General features: G+C 34.9%; 1 protein-coding gene across 6 annotated transcripts in view; it reads left to right on the top strand.

The window, feature by feature from the left end:
• The window catches only part of LOC106875928 (tubulin polyglutamylase ttll6), a 426,314-nt gene that overhangs the window by 159,228 nt on the left and 246,294 nt on the right, over window positions 1-20,792 (top strand). For all 6 annotated transcript variants that reach the window (XM_014924247.2, XM_014924246.2, XM_014924244.2 and 3 more), the window contains one exon: window positions 10,289-10,400. In XM_014924247.2, coding sequence (XP_014779733.1) covers window positions 10,289-10,400 — 112 coding nt within the window. The remainder of the gene's footprint in view (window positions 1-10,288; window positions 10,401-20,792) is intronic.

The raw sequence follows: 20,792 nt of genomic DNA, 5'->3' as shown, positions 1-20,792 counted from the left end.
GCAGGTGGCATGTAAAATACACCATTTTGAGCGAGGCCGTTGCCAGTACCGCCTGATTGGCCTTCGTGCCGGTGGCACGTAAAAGCACCAACTACACTCTCAGAGTGGTTGGCATTAGGAAAAGCACTAGCTATAGAAACTCTGCCAAATCAGACTGGAGCCTGGTGTAGCCATCTGGTTCGCCAGTCCTCAGTCAAATCATCCAAACCATGCTAGCATGGAAAGCGGATGTTAAATGATGATGATACTGATGATAACACACACACACACACACACACACACACACACACACATATGAGGGGGTGTCGAAAATTTCCTGGCTTTGTCAAAAAGAAAATACTGGAGGATGAGTTAATTGTGATTTTATCCAACATATTCCTTCAGTTTTTCTAAGCCCTGTAAAAGACCTCAGAAAGTTGATCTTCCAACCAGGCCTTTCACAATATCCTTAAAGCCAGGAACTTTTCAGTACCTCCTTGTATATGTTTTGATGAGAATTTGTTACCTGTCGATACAGAAAACAGCAGATAAAGCATCCACAGATGTTGTAAACAACCACTTGACATCTATTCTTTTATTCATGTTTGCATAGCTTGGATGATTTTAGCTGTTAAAGAGATTGCTTTTATAGTTTACATCTGGATACATTTCCTAGTGCTATACCTATTCAGTTGGAAAGTAGGGAGAAAAACCATATTTTTTAAATTTTTATATCTTTCTTTTTTGTTTTACTTTTTTCCACTTGGTTCATTCTGGAAGACTGGAGCAAGCAAAGTTAGTTAAATGCCTTGTTCAGAAAAACAACACGATGATATTCTTTTCAACTTTTGGCACAAGGCCAGCAATTTCAGGGGAGGAGCTAAGTCAATTACATCAATGCCAGTGCTAAACTGGTACTTTTTTTATTGACCACAGAAGGGTGAAAGGCAAAGTCAACCTCGGTAGAATTTGAATCGAGAACATGAAAACAGACAAAATGCTGCTAAGCATTTTGCCCATCATGCTAACGATTCTACCAGCTTGCCACCTTCAAACATTACAATGATATTAACTGAACTTACAAACATAAGTCAGTAGTTTAATGCAATAAGTTTCTTGTAATCATATTTCAATTAATGTTTCAATTAATTTCAATTACTTTTTTGAAAAAAATCCAGAATTTAAAAGAATTTATTAAAGTAACTTACTTTATCATTATTGAGTTGATATTTGAAGTAAAATTTATCAAAAGCTTCTTACATAAATTATGATGGAAGATTAATTTAAATATGAGCATTAAAATATTTATTTTAGAAAACAGAGATGGTCTCAGGTACTTTGGTCTCCAAATGTTCAAACTAACAGTCAGTGCACTTATATATTAAAAATATCGAAACTTAAATTATTTAATGCTAAAAGTGATCAAAATTAATTCAATAAAAATTCTATTGCAAATTACTGTATTTCATGAAATATCACAGAAAGTTCCTTCCTGCCATTATCGAAAGCAGGGGTTCTCAACCTGGGTCCATATGACCCTTGGGGGTCCATATGACCCTTGGGGGTCCATAGAAGATTCTCTTGTTAAAATTTGTATGCAATAAATTCCTTTTATTTCTACAATACACCAAATGTTTTAACAATTTTGTTCTAGTTATAAAAATATATAAAGGGATATTCTAAACCTCAAATGGCTGTGAGGTGGGGGTTGATCCAAGTAAAATAGGAATCAAAGGGATTCATAGGCAAAAAAATGGTTGAGAACCACTGATCTAGAACAATCTGGTTTGTCATTTTATGGATTTGATTGGCTGAGGTGCAGTTCCCTTGATCTTCACAGGTTTCCTAAGGCTGGTGATATCAATGCAGTTTAATTTTCAGGTTCAACGTCTTTGAGTCTTTTGCAGGAAAATCATATGTAAAGAGAGATTTCTTGAGGGATGACATTTGGTAACTGGTAAAATTGAATGCTGAGGTTAGTGAGGGTCCTGGGGAATGAGATGTAGTAGAAGCAATTGTTTTAAGGAGGAGATGATTGATGTATTAGATTTGCATAGGTGTGCTGTTGTCAAGTTCAGCTTGGTTGCAAGCTGTAAGAATTATAAGATTAACCCTTTTGCTACCAACCTGGCTGAAACCGTCTGTGGCTCTGAGTACAAATGTTTTGTTTTCATAAGTTTTGAATTAAAATCTTCCACCAAACCTTAGTCACAATTTATGTCCCTAACACTAGCTGAATGATAACTAAGTTATTTTACTAAATTCTTTGTTATATTTAAAGTAATTGAAAGAAACACAGAGCATCTCAAAATAAATACAGGAGATGTGAAACTTAATTAGAATCTCTCTTCCTTCGTTAATTCCATTTGCTGCTGAATTGCACATTGGTTCCATTTTATGAGAAGAATCTGTGAACTTATCATCACTCAGTTTTTCTCCGTTTCTAACAAAAGAACACTCTGTGTGGTTCCACATGATTCTTCTCACAGTACAATGTAGCCTGGTCAGAGAGAGAGAGAGAGAGAGAGGGAGGAAGTGAGAGAGAGAAAGGGAAGAAGAATCACCCTCTAGTCCTTGACTGGTGCTTTATTTATTGGCCCCAGAAGAATGGTGGGCAATGTTAACTTCAATGAGATTCGAATTCAGAGTTCAGTGATCTGGAATTAAAAATGGTTTCAAATTTTGGCGTTCCTTCGATATAACTCGACAAACTCAACATTTGACAACATTTGACTTTGGGTATTTCCCTGACAGTTGCTGAAATAGGAGGAGGAGGAGAAAGCTAATGGGTTGTGTGTGCGTGCTTGTTATTGTCTGTGTGTGTGTGCGTGCTTGTTCTTGTCTGTGTGTGTGCGTGCTTGTTCATGTCTGTGTGTGTGCATGCTTGTTCTTGTCTGTGTCTATGTAAACTTTGATTCTGTTTGCTGCTTGGAAATTTGTGGATTTTACATACACACATAAACCAGGCAAGAACAAATATGCAAAGCTTTTTTTCTTCAAGTTTAAAATGAGACATTGCTGGCATAATTTCGTTATATCTATATTCCACAACACATAAATACATAAAAACAGAACAGGCACACACACAGACACAGACAAGAACAAGCACACATAGACAAGAACAAGCATGCACACACACAGAGGCAAGAACAAGCATGCACACATACAGACAAGAACAAGCATGCATGCACAACCCATTAGCTTTCTTCTCCTCCTCCCATTTCAGCAATTGTCATGGAAATACCCAAAGTCAAATGTTGTCAAATGTTGAATTTGTCCAGTTAATTGAAGAAATGCCCAAATTTTGACACAAGGCCAGCGATTTTGGAGGAGGGGGTATGTCGATTATCTCAACCTCCAGTCCCCAACTGGTACTTATTTTATTGACCCCTTAAGGATGAAAGGCAAAGTCAACCTTGCGGGAATTTGAACTCAGAATGTAAAGACTGACAAAGTGCCACTAAGCATTTCACCCGGTGTGCTAATGATTCTGCCAGCTCCCCACCTTATCTGGATTTAATAATGCTTGTCTTTATACTCGATGCACTAATGACTGCCAAACTTGCTATCTATTAATGATGCATCACCTCATATTTTTTATAGTTGTTGTTGTTTAGACTCAGGTCAGCTGTGATTGAGCAGACTTCTGATCAAAGACATTCCACCTATGAATATCCAATCTTTTTCCTAATCACAGTGCACCCAGAGACATTTTGTACAATATGTCTTCATTTTCTAAGATGGTTGGATGGGAATTGAGGGAGATTTGGTTGCTATTGTTTAGCAGGTCTAGTAACAACATAAAGGCTTCTAGCTACATGTAGTCACTCCATTATATAGAAATGGAAGGTCAAAGGTTAAACTCCTCTTGACAAGTTGGTGCTAGATGTCTACTTGAAAATACCAGTCTAAATTTAATTAAGATTGTTCCTATGTAATTGATAATGAGAAATGTTTACCTGATTGATATTGATGAGAAACTGCTCCATATGTAGGTGTCGATGCCAGCAGGTAAACTGGACATAAATTGTACATGAACTTCCAGATTGTTATAGTATGTTATCGGTGTGTTACAAATAGTAAAATAATTTTCTTCAACTGCTTATTGTCTAAGAAATAATATATTGACAAATAGTCTAATTTATTATCATACTGAATTTGCATTTCTTAGAAATTTCTTCAGGTTATAAAAATTCTGTTTCATTGAAATTTCTGTCATAGTTCAATTCTATTGTCATTTATTTATTTTTAACTACACCTTCAAATCAGACAAAAAAAAAAAGTAATTTTTTTCTTTTTTTTACTAAGTTTCTTGTTAACTCTTGGGAAATGAAAAAAAGGAAAAATAATTTGACTCACTCAAGTGAAACTCTCTCTGAAGTATATTTTGTAGTAGCCAAGTTTTTCATTCAGATAGGCAACAAGTCAATTTATTTGTATTTACTGCATCAGAATTAGCAAAATCACTTTCGAAAACTGTCAGGTACAAAGAATATCTAAATGTATTTAGGAAATTGAAAAAAAATGAAAAAAAATGAAGATTATTAGAAAGACGATAAAATCAAGACATTTTGACAAATGAGATCAAAAAGGAATACAAAAAAAATAAATATGGAAAAGTATTACAAATTCTGAGAACATTTTAAAAGAAATTAATGCAATTGATTACATGGAACAGTAAGATTCCATTAAACATAATCTGGAAATTCAATGGTCTTAAGTAAGATAAAGTACTGAAAGCACAAATTAAAGACTAAATATTTTAAATACCATTACCGATATAAAACCAAAGAAAGAAAAAATAAATGGAAAAAATAACTGTGGCTATAAATTCTACATGGTGAATTTTGTAAAATGTTTACATTTCATGAATGTATGTTATGTTATCTTTAATTTACTTTCAAGGATTCTAGGAAACATAATGGTTCTCTTTAATACATATATGTAAGAGTAATTGATTTTTACTTAAGCAAGTGACCAGAACAGTATAAGAATGAGTAAATAGATACATCAAATTTTTTTTTTTTTCCTGTTCTGAAGGACATTAACAGCATAAGTATAGTAAAGTGATTTCGACTGAGAAAGAAAAGGTCACAGATCCTCTTCCTTGATGTCTTACTATTATTGCATGCTGAGGACTAGATATTTGATAATAATAATTAGGATCTTATAAGGTGGTGAGCTAGCATGCTGCATTTCATTTGTCTTTGCGTTCTGAGTTCGAATTCACTAAGACTAACTTTACCTTTCATCCTTTCAAGGTTGATAAAATAAGTACTAGTTGAGCACATAATCGACTTACCCTGCCCCAAAAATTGCTGGCCTTGTGTAATAAAATTTGAAATCAATAATTACAATGTTATTGTTGATATTATTTAGTCCAGGTCAACCTTGAGCAAAAGCATTCCAACCATGGCCATCTGCTATTTTTCTTTTTTTTTTTTTTTTTTTGTATACCAGCAACTATATAGTATATTGTACTCTATACTTTATTTAAAATATTAGGATGTAATTCAACAGAAATTTGGCTACTGTTGCATAAAGGTTCCAGGTCGAAGAAACTGAAGAATAAATAAAACATTAGCAAAAATATTTTGTAGCTTTCAGTTATGTCCCTTTATTCTTTTATTCTTTTATTTGTTTCAGTCATTTGACTGGAGCACCGCCTTTAGTCAAGCAATGTTGGGGGGACAAACACAGATGCACAAACATATACATACATACATACATATATATATATATACTCTTTTACTCTTTTACTCTTTTACTTGTTTCAGTCATTTGACTGTGGCCATGCTGGAGCACCACCTTTAGTCGAGCAAATCGACCCCAGGACTTATTCTTTGTTAGCCTAGTACTTATTCTATCGGCCTCTTTTGCCGAACCGCTAAGTTACGGGGACGTAAACACACTAGCATCAGTTGTTAAGTGATGTTGGGGGTGGGTGAGACAAACACAGACATACAAACACATACACACACACACATATATACATATACATACATACGACGGGCTTCTTCCAGTTTCCGTCTACCAAATCCACTCACAAGGCTTTGGTCGGCCCGAGACTATAGTAGAAGACACTTGCCCAAGGTGCCACACAGTGGGACTGAACCCGGAACCATGTGGTTATATATATATATATATGATGGTCTTCTTTCAGTTTCTGTCTACCAAAGACACTTGCCCAAGGTGTCATTCAGTGGAACTGAACCTGGAACCATGTGGTTGGGAAACAAGCTTCTTAACACATACCCACACCTGCACCTATATATGAAAATTATACAAAAAATGCTGGTCATATGGCGCAGGAGTGGCTGTGTGGTAAGTAGCTTGCTTACCAACCACATGGTTCCGGGTTCAGTCCCACTGCGTGGCATCTTGGGAAGTGTCTTCTACTATAGCCTCAGGCCGACCAAAGCCTTGTGAGTGAATTTGGTAGATGGGAACTGAAAGAAGCCCGTCATATATATATATATGTGTGTGTGTGTGTGTGTGTGTGTATTTGTTCCCCTAACATCGCTTTGACAACCGATGCTGGTGTGTTTACGTCCCCGTAACTTAGCGGTTCGGCAAAAGAGACCGATAGAATAAGTACTAGGTTTACAAAAAAATTAGTCCTGGGGTTGATTTGCTCGACTAAAGGCGGTGCTCCAGCATGGCTGCAGTCAAATGACTGAAACAAGTAAAAGAGTAAAAGAGTATGTATAAAATGCATCAAATCATGCCCGCTTGTTCAAGACTGATTTGAAGACTAAACAACAGCAACAACATGCTCTAATTAACATTTAATCTTAACAAATTGATCTTTAACCTCTAATTTTCTGGAAATATTTTCATTAACTTGTCTCAGTGTATTATAAGTCTTTGATGCTGTTGGTTCCTTGCAGTGCTGTGGGGTGTAATTTTAATGATACCACCTGGTATGTGACTTCTACTTAATTGATGATATTGATACAGGTTGCTTATGTAAACAGGAATCCTGCTTTTTATATGAAATTCAAGGTAGCTGTTTGCACTGACTTGCTATTATAGTTCCTTGTTTACTTTGGATCAAATATTGGATAGTGTTGTTCACAGTATAGGCTTACTTTACAGCATCAAAGGTTTATAATGGTTTTTCTGACATTTGCCTAAAGCTGTATCATATCTCTTCCATCATTATCATCATTATCGTCATCACCGCTACCATTATCATCATCATCATCATCATCATCACTGTCATCATCATCATCATCGTCATCATCATTTTCTTAATGTCCACTTTTCCATGCTACATGGGTCGGATGGAATTTTGTTGAGGCTCATTATCCACGGCTGGATGCCCTTCCTGACACCAACCCTCACACGTTTGCAAGCAAACTAATATTTCCTCAAGGCCAGACATGTTTTCATGAAAGATAGGAAATGGTTTCTATTTGCAAGTTAGTGACAACTCATTTAAAACAACCATGTGATGTTACGACAAGTAGACAGTAACACACACACACACACACACACACACACTCACACACACACACATGCACACACACACACATACACACATACGCATACACACTCACATACGACAGGCCTTCCTTAGTCTGTCCATCAAGTACCCTCACAAGGCTTTGTTTGGCCCAAGGCTTTTGTAGAAGATACTTCCAATGGAGACTGTTAGATCATTTCTTGAATCATTTAATGGATTACACAGATACAGAATCAATGCATAAGTCTTTTTTGAACTCCAAATTGCAATAGTAACTTGGCTCAAGATCTGTTATCTATTCTTGACAATACTCTGAATTGTAACGTTAAAGTACCTTCCCCAAAGATATAACAACATACCTGTGAAAGTCGTTCTTTATCTTCCAGTTCAACTCTGACTGAGTGGACTTATGACTAAAAGCCTTCTAGTCAGGATGATCTATCTTTATTCTCAGACGAGATATAATTTGAGGAGGGAAATTTGGCTGCTATTTCCAGGAGGGCAAGTGACCATGTTGAGGCTTTCTCTGTAGCACCTCTTGCAAATTTGTTTTGTTCACGAGTATCAATCTTTAATCAAATCGCATATCTGTTTCTAACATTTAATATCTACAAGTACTTTAAATTAAAGTAACATATTCTTAACTTTATTTTTCTATTTCAAGGCTTTTGTTGTTTATATTTCTGTTTTAGTACTACAAAAAAAATATTTAAAGGTATTGATTGGTGTCATATGAAATTTCATCAAATTCCTCTTTTTATTTACCATTACCAGTATCTCAGGTGAATTGCTTTAAAAATTTTTTTCCTGGCATTGTTGTGGATAGTTTGAAACAAATCATGTTTATGATTGTAGGTCATCAGTTTTACAAATACCTGTTGTTCCTAAGCTATGAGTCACAGTGCAAAGCTAAACCATTTTATTTTCAAATATTTGATGAAAATTTTATAGAATGTAAAATATTCATGAATGTTTTACACAATATGGCATGTACATATGGGCACTAACCAAAATTAACTGGAAACAAAATGTAATGGATATTTCTCCAAAAAAGTATCAAACATGAAGTGTGCCATATTGTAATATGTTCATTTAGAAATGTTTTGAAATGCTTTAGTAGTTGTTTGAAATTTAAATATTTGAAAGTGGATCACCCAGGATTATTGTTTTGACAAAATGGGTTATGATGTCAAGACTCTTGCTTTATACTATACATACAAGCAACTTGCATGTACACACACACAAACACACACACACATGCACACACTTACACATCCTGTTCCATTTGAAACAGTTATGCAAAAGAAGTAAAATCAGTAACAATTGTTCCATAAAGATTTGGTAGCTAAACTTCTATTGGGTCATCTTAAGACATGAAGAAAAGCAAAATAAACAAAATAACAAGAAGGAAAGCAAAATAACAAAATAACAACAAAAAGCAAAATAACAAAAAGAAAAAAGAAAGCAAGAAAGAAGCTGATATTTTCTCAACATTCAGAATGTTGTATCATTACATAAATTCTATTTTCCCCTCTTATTAATTATTTATTTAGAAATAAGGCTGTGAGCTGGCAGAAATGTTAGCACATCAAGCATAATTGTTAGTGGCATTTTGTCCCTTTTTATGCTCTGTGTTCAAATTTTGCTGCGGTGGTCTTTACCGTTCATCCTTTCGGGGTCGATAAATTAAGTACCAGTGAAACACTAGGGTCAAAGTAATCAGCTAATCCTCTACCCCGAAATTTCAGGCTTTTAGTAGAAAGCATTATTTAGTTAGGAAGGGCATCCAGCTGTAGAAACTCTGCCAAATTTAGATTGGAGCCTGGTATTGCCATCCGGTTTCACCAGTCCTCAGTCAAATCGTCCAACCCATGCTAGCATGGAAAGCGGACGTTAAACGATGATGATGATGATGATGAAGTAAGGTGGTGAGCTGTCAGAATTGGTAGCACACCGGGCAAAATGCCTAGTGGTATTTCATCCCTCTTTATGTTCTGAGTTCAAATTTTGCCAAGGTTGACTTTGCCTTTCATCCTTTCATGGTCGATAAAATAAGTCCCAGTTGAGTACTGGGGTCAATATAAATGGCTTAACCTCTCCCCCAAAATTGCTGGTCTTGTGCCGAAACTGTTATTTAGAAGTAATATTAATAAGTACCAGTCAAGTATTGGGGTCAATGTAATCGACTCACCCCACTGACCTCTAAAACTTCTGGCTGTGTATCCAGAATTTGAAACCATTGTTTACTTAGAATTGTTCTGAGTTTAAATCTCATTGACGTTGACTTTGACTTTCATCCCTTTGGGGTCAAGAAAACAAAGTAGTGATGAAGCATTGGTGTTAATCTAATCAACTTGACCCTCTTCTACTCCTAAAATTGCTGACCTTGTGCCAGAGATTGGAATAATTATTTAGTTAGCAGAAGAGGAGTTCAACATTATGATGTTTGTATGAGCTTTGCACACCCACACTGTAGATGTTATGGTTCATATTCTACTTGAACTTATGTACATTGTAAATATGGAGAAGGTGCTTCCAAATATTCATAGTTCTGTGGAGGGTTGATTGAACAAGGGCCTTGGTGTCAGTAAAGATGGTGAGGATTGAATGAAAGACAGAAACACTGAGCGGGTTTCATGTGAGCCAGTGCACAGCTTAATAATTCAGAAGAGTGGAAAGCATTTTTAATCAGTCTTTACTGATCAGTTGGATGGACATTTTAAAATTTGTTACGCAGTATTACATGTTTGTATGTGTTGCAGCAATACCATTCCAATCATTTCTATTCAGTACCATTGCATATAAAGTTAATTGTATTTATATTTATATTTGTGTCTGCAGTGAGTGTTGGTGAAGAGGAAGAAGAATATTTTGGAGAAGATGATTCAAAAGATTTTATCTCTTCAAACAAAAAGACCAGTACAAAGAAGAAGAAGAAAAGACGAAAGAAAAAGTAAGAACAGAATGGTCTTCTTTTACTTTTTCTCATTTATCTATTTTCTTTTTTGTGACATTCTGATTATTAATGTGTTGATATTTCCGAGTTTATCCTTCTTAGTGCATGATTCATTTGAATGCAATAATTAACTAGGAAAGACAGAGTTTCACAAGCTGATAGAGGTAGATGGCTTGACTAATATTATTAACTTGCCGGTTATATTGGCATTGCATCCAGGCTTGTCTTCTCATTAATAACTTACTTTTTATTGATTGCAAAGCGACCTTACTATTCAAAACTAATCAAGCAAATTATTAAGTAACTAAAACTATGCATTAATCAAAATGATGGTATAAAATATTTATTAATTTATCCAACAACATAATTTTGTGCATGGTTTGGTCATCTGAATTTTCATGTAATTTTTATTAAGCAAATCCCTGTCTGAAGTTGTTGGTACAGTAATTCATAATTAGTCCATAGAACTACATTGAGTCTTGCATAAATTCATTTGGGAAGTTACACACTTATTGTTAAGGTGGACACTTTTATGTTTTGATACATACACACACGCAGACACATATTCTTCTTATTTTCCATGCTATTATAGGGAAAACACACACACACACATACACACATGTGTGTGTATGTATGTATGTAAATATGTCTATATATATATATATATATATATATATATATATATATATATATATATATATATATATATATACATATATATATATATATCAAAACAGACTAAGAATAGGATGGAGAAAATTCAGAGAGCTTTTACCTCTGTTGGCAACTACAAGGCTCTCTTTCCAAGTGAAAGGAAGGCTGTATGATACATGTATACGAACAGTAATTCTACATGGTAGTGAGACATGGGATCTGAATGTAGAGGACATGTGAAGGCTAGAGAGGAATGAGACTAGTATGCTCTACTGGATATGCAATGTAAGTGTACATGTGCAACAGAGTGGTTGTGTGTTGAGAGAAAAGTTAGGCATAAGACAAATTAGATGCAGTGTGCAAAAGAGAAGACTACGCTGGTTTTGTCATGTGATGCAGATGTTGATAGTTCCTTAAAGAAATGCTGATCACTCAAAGTGGATGGAACTCATGGAAGAGGGAGACTCAAGAAGATAAGAGAAGTACGAAAGAATGACCTCAGGACACTGAACCTTTTGGAGGAGATGACAATGGACCAAGATATCTGCAATTTTGCTGTACTCAAGAAGACCCATTCTCCACAGCAGAAGTGTTAAGGCCATTCTTCTTGATGGAGAGGACTGACCTGTTAGAGTCCTGTGACAGCATCACATAAAAAGCACTTGTGCTGGTGCCATGTAAAAGCAGTTGTGTTATTGCCACATTAAAAGCACCCAGAACACATTTTGAAGTGATTGGTACTAGGAAGAGCATCCAGCTGTAGAAACCAAGCCAAATCTCTAGCTTGCTAGCTCTGGTCAGAATGTGCAGCCCAAGCCAGCATGGAAAGTGGACATTAAAGGATAATGATGATAACACACACACACACACACACACACACACACGTGTTATGCTTAGAAGTGATGTACTGTACTTGAATTGTTATACTTGGTTGAGTAGTATAAACCATACCAAATCCTTGATAGAATATCCAGCTAAATCAAGTAAGGACAGACTAACTTGTAATGGCTTGGAGGCATATGACATATAATAATACAATCAAACTTAACATTCATATTTTGGTATTAACTGAAGAAGATGTTATGTAAAAGATGAATTCTTCTCACCTGCTTAGTGATCAGAAACACATATTAAACACATTCAAAAATATCAATATTTGGTTTGACTTTATTATTATATATTTTATAAGCTTAAGGCTTATAAGCGACCACTGTGTAATGACTAAAGATAATAATGTAATATTGGGGCATATAAACCCTCCATGGATAAAAAGTAAGGTTTTCATATCAATGCATACAAAACCCCTACATTTTTCTGTCAAAGGTTTATATGCCCCAATACTAGACTATTTTCTTTAGTCATTACACGGTGATCACTTATAAACTTTAAGCTTGTAGAATATTATCATTATTTACAGAAATGTAAAGAACTGACATTGCTTACCAAAGATCATTGCATATTTTATATATACATATGTGTGTGTGTGTATGTGTGCATGTGTGTATGTGTGTGTTCTTTGTGAACCTTTGAATGATAAAAATGACCAACCTCAGAAAGAGTTGCTTAGTTGAACATCGGAAGGAATTATTGATATTTATGATGGTTTTCTTTTCTAGTGTTTTGTTTCAGTTTTGTCTCTTCGAAAGGCTTGGACACATTGTCAATATTTTTTTGTATTCTGTGATGCCCTATCAATTGCATTTTTCTTCCAATTTCCCACATAAATAATCCCCTGTGTCAGATCAAATTTAAAAGCAGTCTTTGTATCTTAACCTTTGGTTTCTCAGGGTCACCCACAGAACATAGTTCTCCATCGAGAAAATGTTTTGGGATTCTTTCATCTTCTCTCTATGAACTATATGATCTCGGTTTGCTGCAATGCAAAAGAGCATTTATGTTTATGACATTTGCTAACCTCAACATCACTCACGTAGTCTCTGCAAGATATTTGCAAAATTCATTGAAGATACTTTGGCTGCAAAAACTCTTACAGTGTGTTCATGTTTTAAATAAAATGTTCAAATTTGTTTTTAAGTAATTCAACAAAGCAGCCAAAATGTATGCCCTGAAGATAGATATTTTAGTGTCATTATTGCTATGGTTGACTGTACTAGTTACTCAAATTTACATGAGCTATGGTGAGTTGATAAATCCTCTGCAAAAAGAGGAAGAAAAAACACAAACAAATAGAGCATATAAGATGATTATCAATCATATTAATGAAAAAATTTAGGATTACAATTACAAAGACACACACACACACACACACACACACATCACACACACACATGCATACATACATACATTTAAATACACTGATATTCTTTTACTCTTTTATTTGTTTCAGTCATTTGACTGCAGCCATGCTGGAGCACTGCCTCTAGTCAAACAAATTGACCCCAGGACTTATTCTTTGTAAGCTTAGTACTTATTCTATCAGTCACATTTGCTGAACCACTAAGTTACAGGGACATAAACACACCAGCACCAGTTGTCAAGCGATGTTGGAGTGACAAATACAGGCACACAAACACACACACATACGATGGGCTACTTTCAGTTTCCATCTACCAAATCCACTCACAAGGCTTTGCTCGGCTCGCGGGTATAGTAGAAGATGCTTGCCCAAGGTGCCATGCTGTGGGACTGAACCTGGAACCATGTCGTTGGTAAGCAAGCTACTCACCCTGCTGTCACTCCTGCACCTATGCATATGTATTCATAAGTTTACCTCTATATATATCTATATCTATCTATCTATCTATCTATCTATCTATCTATCTATCTATCTATATATATATATATATATATATATATATAAAATATATATATATACAGGGGTTGGACAAAATAATGGAAGCATCTAGCCTCATAACATCATAATTTTGAAATATCTATATAACCATCAAAAGCTTGTTTATTTTTAAGTTTTTTTTATTTATTATTAGTGTTGCTTAATATATTTTGCTAAAATTGCTGTTCCTTTTCAGATGTCATCACAAAAAGGTAATTAAAATTCATTAAAATGGCAGATCTATTGAACTTTCAAAGAGGTCAAATTGTTGGTGCTTGTATGGCAGGTGCTAGCATAACAAAAGCAGCCAAAATGTTAGGTGTATCATGAAGTACTATCTTGAAAGTAGTTACAGCCTTTGAGAAAGAGGGAAAAACCTCCTTGATGAAACAAAACTCTGGAAGAAAACCGAAGCTTACAGATAGGGACTCTTACCTGAATTGTTAGAAAGGATCCCAAAAGTACAGCTCCCAAAATTACTGCAAGAGCTTAATGACCACCTCGAGAACCCAGTTTCCACAAAAACTGTTCACTGGGAGCTGCACAAAGCCGGATTTCATGGGGAGCGGGGAGGCTACAATCAGAAAACCACTACTTTCAAAAACAAATGCTGCAAAGTGTTTTGAGTGGAGTAAAAACCTACAGAATTGGTCTCTAGAGCAGTGGAAGAATGTTATTTTCTCAGACAAGTCATCCTTTACCCTATTTCCGACCACCAGCCAAGTAAATGTGTGGAGACAGCCAAAAGAAGCATTTGACCCAGACTGCCTTCTTCCACCTGTTAAACATGGAAGAGGATCTGGGGGGGGGGGCTATATCTTGGAAATCTGCTGGCCCAGTAGTTTCCCTTCATGGCAGAATTAATAGTCCAGACTATTTAAGCATTTTATCTGACCAAATTCATCTTATGGTTGCGGAACTGTTACTGGAGGGATGATAATGCACCAATTCACAAAGCTAATGTTGTTACTGAATGGCACAAGGAACATTCTAGTGAAGTTGAACATCTTATCTGGTTACCACAGTCCCCAGACTTCAATATTATTGAACATTTTCATGGTGCATTTTAGAAAAACAATCAAGGAATTGATATCCTCCACCATCATCACTACAAGAACAGAAGACTGTTTTAGCTGAAGAATGGACAAAAATTCCTTTGGAAACAATTCAAACTATGTACGAGTCCATACCTGGTAGAATTCAAGCTGTAATTACTGCCAAAGGTATTCCTACCCCATATTAAAATAAATTTGTTTGAAATTTTAAGGTATTTCCATTATTTTGTCCAATCACTGTATATACATACATATACATATATATGGGGTTTTACATTAACTATTCCATGCTCATATGGGTTGGAAAGGACTTTGTGTATATTTTTTATGTGTGTGTGCGTGTGTGCATGCGGGCATGTGTCAAATGTTCCCAAACTCATCTTCTGATACCCACTCTTCTATCGGTCTTCTATATTATCCTGTTTTCTTCACCTCTCTCTACTCTGAACTGATATCCTCTGTGTTCAACTCATCTGTCACACTATTTTCAATCAGTCACTTACTAGACATCCATCTTTTCCCCTTTTCTATCCTACTTTCTCTCATATTCTTATTGTAACCAGACCTTGTATCTCTTTCTTTCTCTCTTTCACTTTCCAGATGAGCAAGCCGTGTATTCACCTCTTCAGCAATACACCTGCTCCTCTCCCTCTATCATAGTTCCTTATGCCTCTAGTTTATAACCCACTCAGTTGAGGTGTCTTACCTTGTTGCTCCTTAGTGGCCCTAACCAGTGATGGTGCCTTGTAAAAAGCAGCCAGCACATTCTGTTAAATGGTTGGCATTAGGGAATGTATCCAGCTGTAGAAACTGTGCCAAAGCAGGTATAGAACTTAGTAGAGCTCTCTGGCTCATCTTTTCTAGTCAAACCATCCAGCATGGTAAAAGGACATTAAATGATGACGATGATGATGATCAGTTATCCCTCGGTTTACACAATGATTAGTTTGCATGGTTTCATTTCAGTGTGATTTTCAATTTGGTTGTAATTGTTTTTCTGTGTGTTTTACTTTACTCACACCATTTTCAAATATCACTTTGTAAATTTATTGTTTCCATTTCGTTTTTTTTTTTTTCTTCATTTCCCTTTCTTACGTTTATTTCACTTTTAAGCTACTGCGGTAGACTATACACTAAAGTAGCACGCATTAAAGCAATTTCTTTTTTATTTTGTAGTCTGTTAAATATTATTGAGATTAAGAAATAGCGTTTCATACATCAGACCAAAAGTAAGTGAGAGTCAATTTCTCGGGAGACAAGAACTGAAATATTAAATCAACTTCAGATTGGAAATGACTTGATAGAAACTGTGAAACAGTTCAAAATAGGCAAAACAACTCTGAGAACACCTAAAAGAAACAAAGATTGTATCGTATTATAATTGTACAACCTTCAATAAGTTTAAACATGTGCATATATAGTAACATTATAGAAACAACAAAGAAAGTGATATTATTTTGGATAGAAGATAAAACTAAAAGATTGCCTATAGTCATCTTTGCTGTAAGACAAAGAGTAGTAAGAATTTTTAACCTAATCAACATTACAAATCAGAATCTAATCAACTACAGTTTGGATTTTCAGGCCGTAAGAGATGGCTTAAAAAATTTTGAAATCAAAGCTTTCTTTCTACATATTATCAAAGTTGTATGGCAAAGATGGTTCAAGTGATAAGAAAGCTGACCAAGAATTTAGCTTGTGTCATAATTAACTAAAATAATAAGTTTCTGTTCTTTAAAACAAATATTTAATGCTGACAAAATTGGTCTATTCTGAAAAAGAATTCCAAAGAGAATGTTTATACTATGAACAATGAAATGATTTGCAAGTTCAGTACATCTCAAGATGAAGCCAAAATAATTATGGTGCTGCAATGCTTTAGTTGGCTGTTTTCTAAGTGTTGAATTTGTGAGCGAATGACAAGTTAAAAAAAAAAAACTCCTTTGATTTACATGGTTTTGGTTTGCATGGTGACTTGTTGCATTTGAATAACAGCAGCACAGTAAGACTTATTGTCAGACATCAAAGTATTTGTAAGATATATGTTGATCCATGTGCACATGTATATTTTTGTATAATCATTGATGCACACACTTACACACAAGTAAATATAAATATAGATAGATATGCATCTACACAAACATGCATACAAATGTGCATATATGTATGTATATTCATCCATCAATCCATCCATCCATCCATATATATATATATATATATAAACATACATGCATACATATATATGTATATATATATATTTCATGTTTTCCCATGATTTGTTTTGATTCTCTGTTCATGTTTAGTGCTTAACCGGTGTTTGGGTGCGTTGGAAGCATTGATACATAAATGTTGAATGATGAGAATGAATGCTCAACACCACATTGGTGGATAGCATTTCTTTATTTGTGTACTAAGACTGGCATTGGTAAGCTGGTCACATGGAGCAAAGATGCTCATTTCTATTTTGGATAAAATGGAAATGAACACCATTCCTCCATGTGATCAGCTTGAAAAATTATTGAGATATTAAGATATTTTTCTTAACATGAAACCAATGGTAGCCTTAGTATACAAATAAAGAAATTCTATCCACCAATACAGTGTTGAGCACTTATTCTCATTGCCTGACATTTATATATATATATATATATATATATATATATATATATACAACCAGTACATGTGATTTTGGCAAAATGATCCTCTCAAGATACAAAACAAATATATATAAACATATACATACATACTCAATCTCATGTGCACACACACACACACACACATACAGACACACACACGCACGCACACACACACACACACACACACACAGATTCTCTATGGCCAGATGTCCTTGTTGTCAACCTTCACCTGTTTTTCCAAAGGTTCTACACAGTGGGACTGAACTTGAATCCATGTAGTTTCTAGGTGAGCTTCTTAACCACGCAGCCATGTCTGTTGATGAGTCTTTCATCTTTTTTTACTGATATCTAACATACATTTTTTTCATTCCCGCTTGTGTTGTTCTGAGCTTCTGTTTCGTGTTTTTCGTCTCAACTTGTGTTTCTGTTCTGTAAGTCATTGCTGAAATAAAACACTGGTCAAACACACTACACTTCAGGCATAGTGGCATCTTAATTTTCATGGTGTCATTTAATTTGCACCATTCAGCTTGATTTCATCTTTTCACTGACTGTTATTCTACTTTTGTCAGCTGTCCAAAATAAATATATTTGCCAGTTATTATTATAGTATCATAGTCGACTTTGATGACTTCACTTGTTGCATGACTGCTGACCATAACTTGTGATTTCTTCATATTTATTTTAGTCCTGTCTTGTTGCTTTCACTGTTCAGTTCATTGAATCTTTGTTCCAGTTCACGAGCATCATTTCAGAAGACTATGTCATCAGTAAAGCGTAAATGACTTAAAAATTCACCAATTACATTTATTCCTTTTTCATTTCAGTTAAGCTTTATAAAGATGCCTTCTAGTGCAGCATTAAAGAGTTTGGGCGATATTATATCTCATTTCCTTTCTATTCTTTCAATATTGATTTTTTTTTTTTCACTTTCAGTGTGAAGTCTTATAGATGATGTTCTCTGGTTATAGGTTTTCTTAATAATCTTTATATAAGTTTGACATATTCCCTGATCAATAAAAGTACAGCTGGGATTGCAATAGATTCAAAGGCTTTCTCATAATCAATAAAGTCTAAACATAAAGGTTGCTTATATTCTTCATGTTTCTGGATAGCTTGGTTTGTGACCTGTAAATAGTCATTTGTTGAAAATGCACTTCTGAACTTTACTTGTTCCTTTGGTTGATTGAAGTCTAAGACTGTATTGATGGTTTTTGTGAGCACTTTGGTGAATAGTTTATACAAGTTAGAAAGGATACTGATACTTCTGTAGTTTTTAAGATCTTTTATGCACCATTTATTATATAAAAGTATCGTGATGGCATTGTTGCAGCTGCTGGTGATTTCATTTAATTTGATGTGTTCTTTGAAGATATCTGCTAGCTGTCTACAAACTGAAGCAAAATATTTGGTTGGGAGGAGAGTAAAAGTTTATGGGGGAAAGATAAAACTTTTCCATTTGGCTAAAGGAAGCTTATGGATGGGAAGTGGGTATCCAGTATCTAAGTATTAATTTTCTCATGTATGCAGGAGCTGAAGAGGTCCATCTTAGCATTAATATACAATCTAGGTTACCACAAGTTATTTAGATATATGCTCTTTTCTAAAATACATGGCTTGATTTCTTGGTAACATTCATACAATTTGCATTTTTCAGCAGTCTTCCTAATGATGTTATATATCTTTTAACTGCCAAGTATAGCATGTGAGTTTTGTGGTATTTTGTCTTTTGATGTTTATGAATGGTTGTGAAATTGTCACTTGTTACACAGTCATTCAGCTACATGCCATTGTGTGTCTGCATAAACACATTATCTCAATAATTGGGGTGGCTTTATATGATGTAATTTGTTTCATGCTATGAATGCAGCTATAAATAACCTGAACTCTATGCCTATTGAACAATCCTGTATTTGTGCTAGGAGAAAAGTGTCTATTAAAATTAAGAAGATATCTAAATTAGACTTAATATTGAGAAAAGGAGTGAAGAAGTTGAATATCTCACAATAGAACAAGTAAGGATTTGCCACTTAACACTACTTCTAGAAGTACCATTCCACCTATGTCAACATGGAAAAAGCAGATGTAACAATGTTGATCAGGATTTTGATGTGTGTGTGCATAAAGGAAAACATATGGCATTATGATTAGGCAACTGAGCTCAGGTTCACTTCCCAATCCAGGAAATGTGCTGTGTCCATGGGCAAGACATTTTATTTTGCACTGCTTCATTCCACTTAGCTAGCAAAAAAGAAATATTGTGGATGATAGAGCACCTGGTAAGAATCAAATGTGTATGGCAGTGTTAACAAGTCAGTTATATAACCAATAAACCTTCAGGCATAAAGAGGGATATGTTCAGTAGTGGACATCTGTATACTCTCTTAACCCATATATATATATATAAACAAACATGCACATGTATATATATCAAATGTCATTAATGTTAGACAGGTGTGCAGAAATATGTGGGCATGAGAGAAGGTCCTTTCAGCACCAGATTTAACAACTGCAAGTCCTCTTTTAAGATCCAGGAGTGGCGAAATGTTACTGGCCTAGCAAGGCACATATGGTCACTGAAGGAAAGTGCTGTGGATTACATTATCATGTGGAAAGCACTGGAGAGGTGCAAACCTTATTTCAATAGTAGATGGATTTGCAACAACCAGCTTATTACTTACAAGTGCACACATATGTATACATATGCATTTACACATGATTTAAAGTTGGTCCTTCCTCTATTTCCACGTCCCTCTTTCAAATCCATGTGAGCATTAGCATGTGTATGTATGTGTGTGTACTTGTTTACATTTGTGCTCTATGAAAGTCATGAGCTACAAGCAGTGTTGTCATTTTTCCTACCAAAAAATTGACTGCTCACTTTGTTCATTTAATGAGAAGAAATCAGAAAAGCAGTTAAAGGCTGATGACAGGAAAGACACCCATCAATACTCCAGTGCAATAGTTTGTGTGTGTGTGTGTGTACAATAATTACAATAATTCAATCATGCTGTTGGCAAATAAGTCACTTTTTAGGTTTCACCATACCTGTTTATACATGTTTAAAATATTACCTGTGGATGGTGGATTTATGCTAAGATGTAATCAATGGAAACATCAATAATATGCTACTGAAACAGCTGTAGTATATTTTAAACCCCATTTGTGATCTTCTTTTATACCTATGCCACACCTAGAATCAACTCTGAGTCAGATCAACAGTATATATTGGATATTTCATCAATTATAT

Source organism: Octopus bimaculoides, chromosome 2, assembly GCF_001194135.2.
Source record: "Octopus bimaculoides isolate UCB-OBI-ISO-001 chromosome 2, ASM119413v2, whole genome shotgun sequence".
Classification (NCBI taxonomy): Eukaryota; Metazoa; Mollusca; class Cephalopoda; order Octopoda; family Octopodidae; genus Octopus; species Octopus bimaculoides.
Note: the sequence above shows the minus strand (reverse complement) of the source record. Positions and strands in the feature narration are given on the sequence as shown.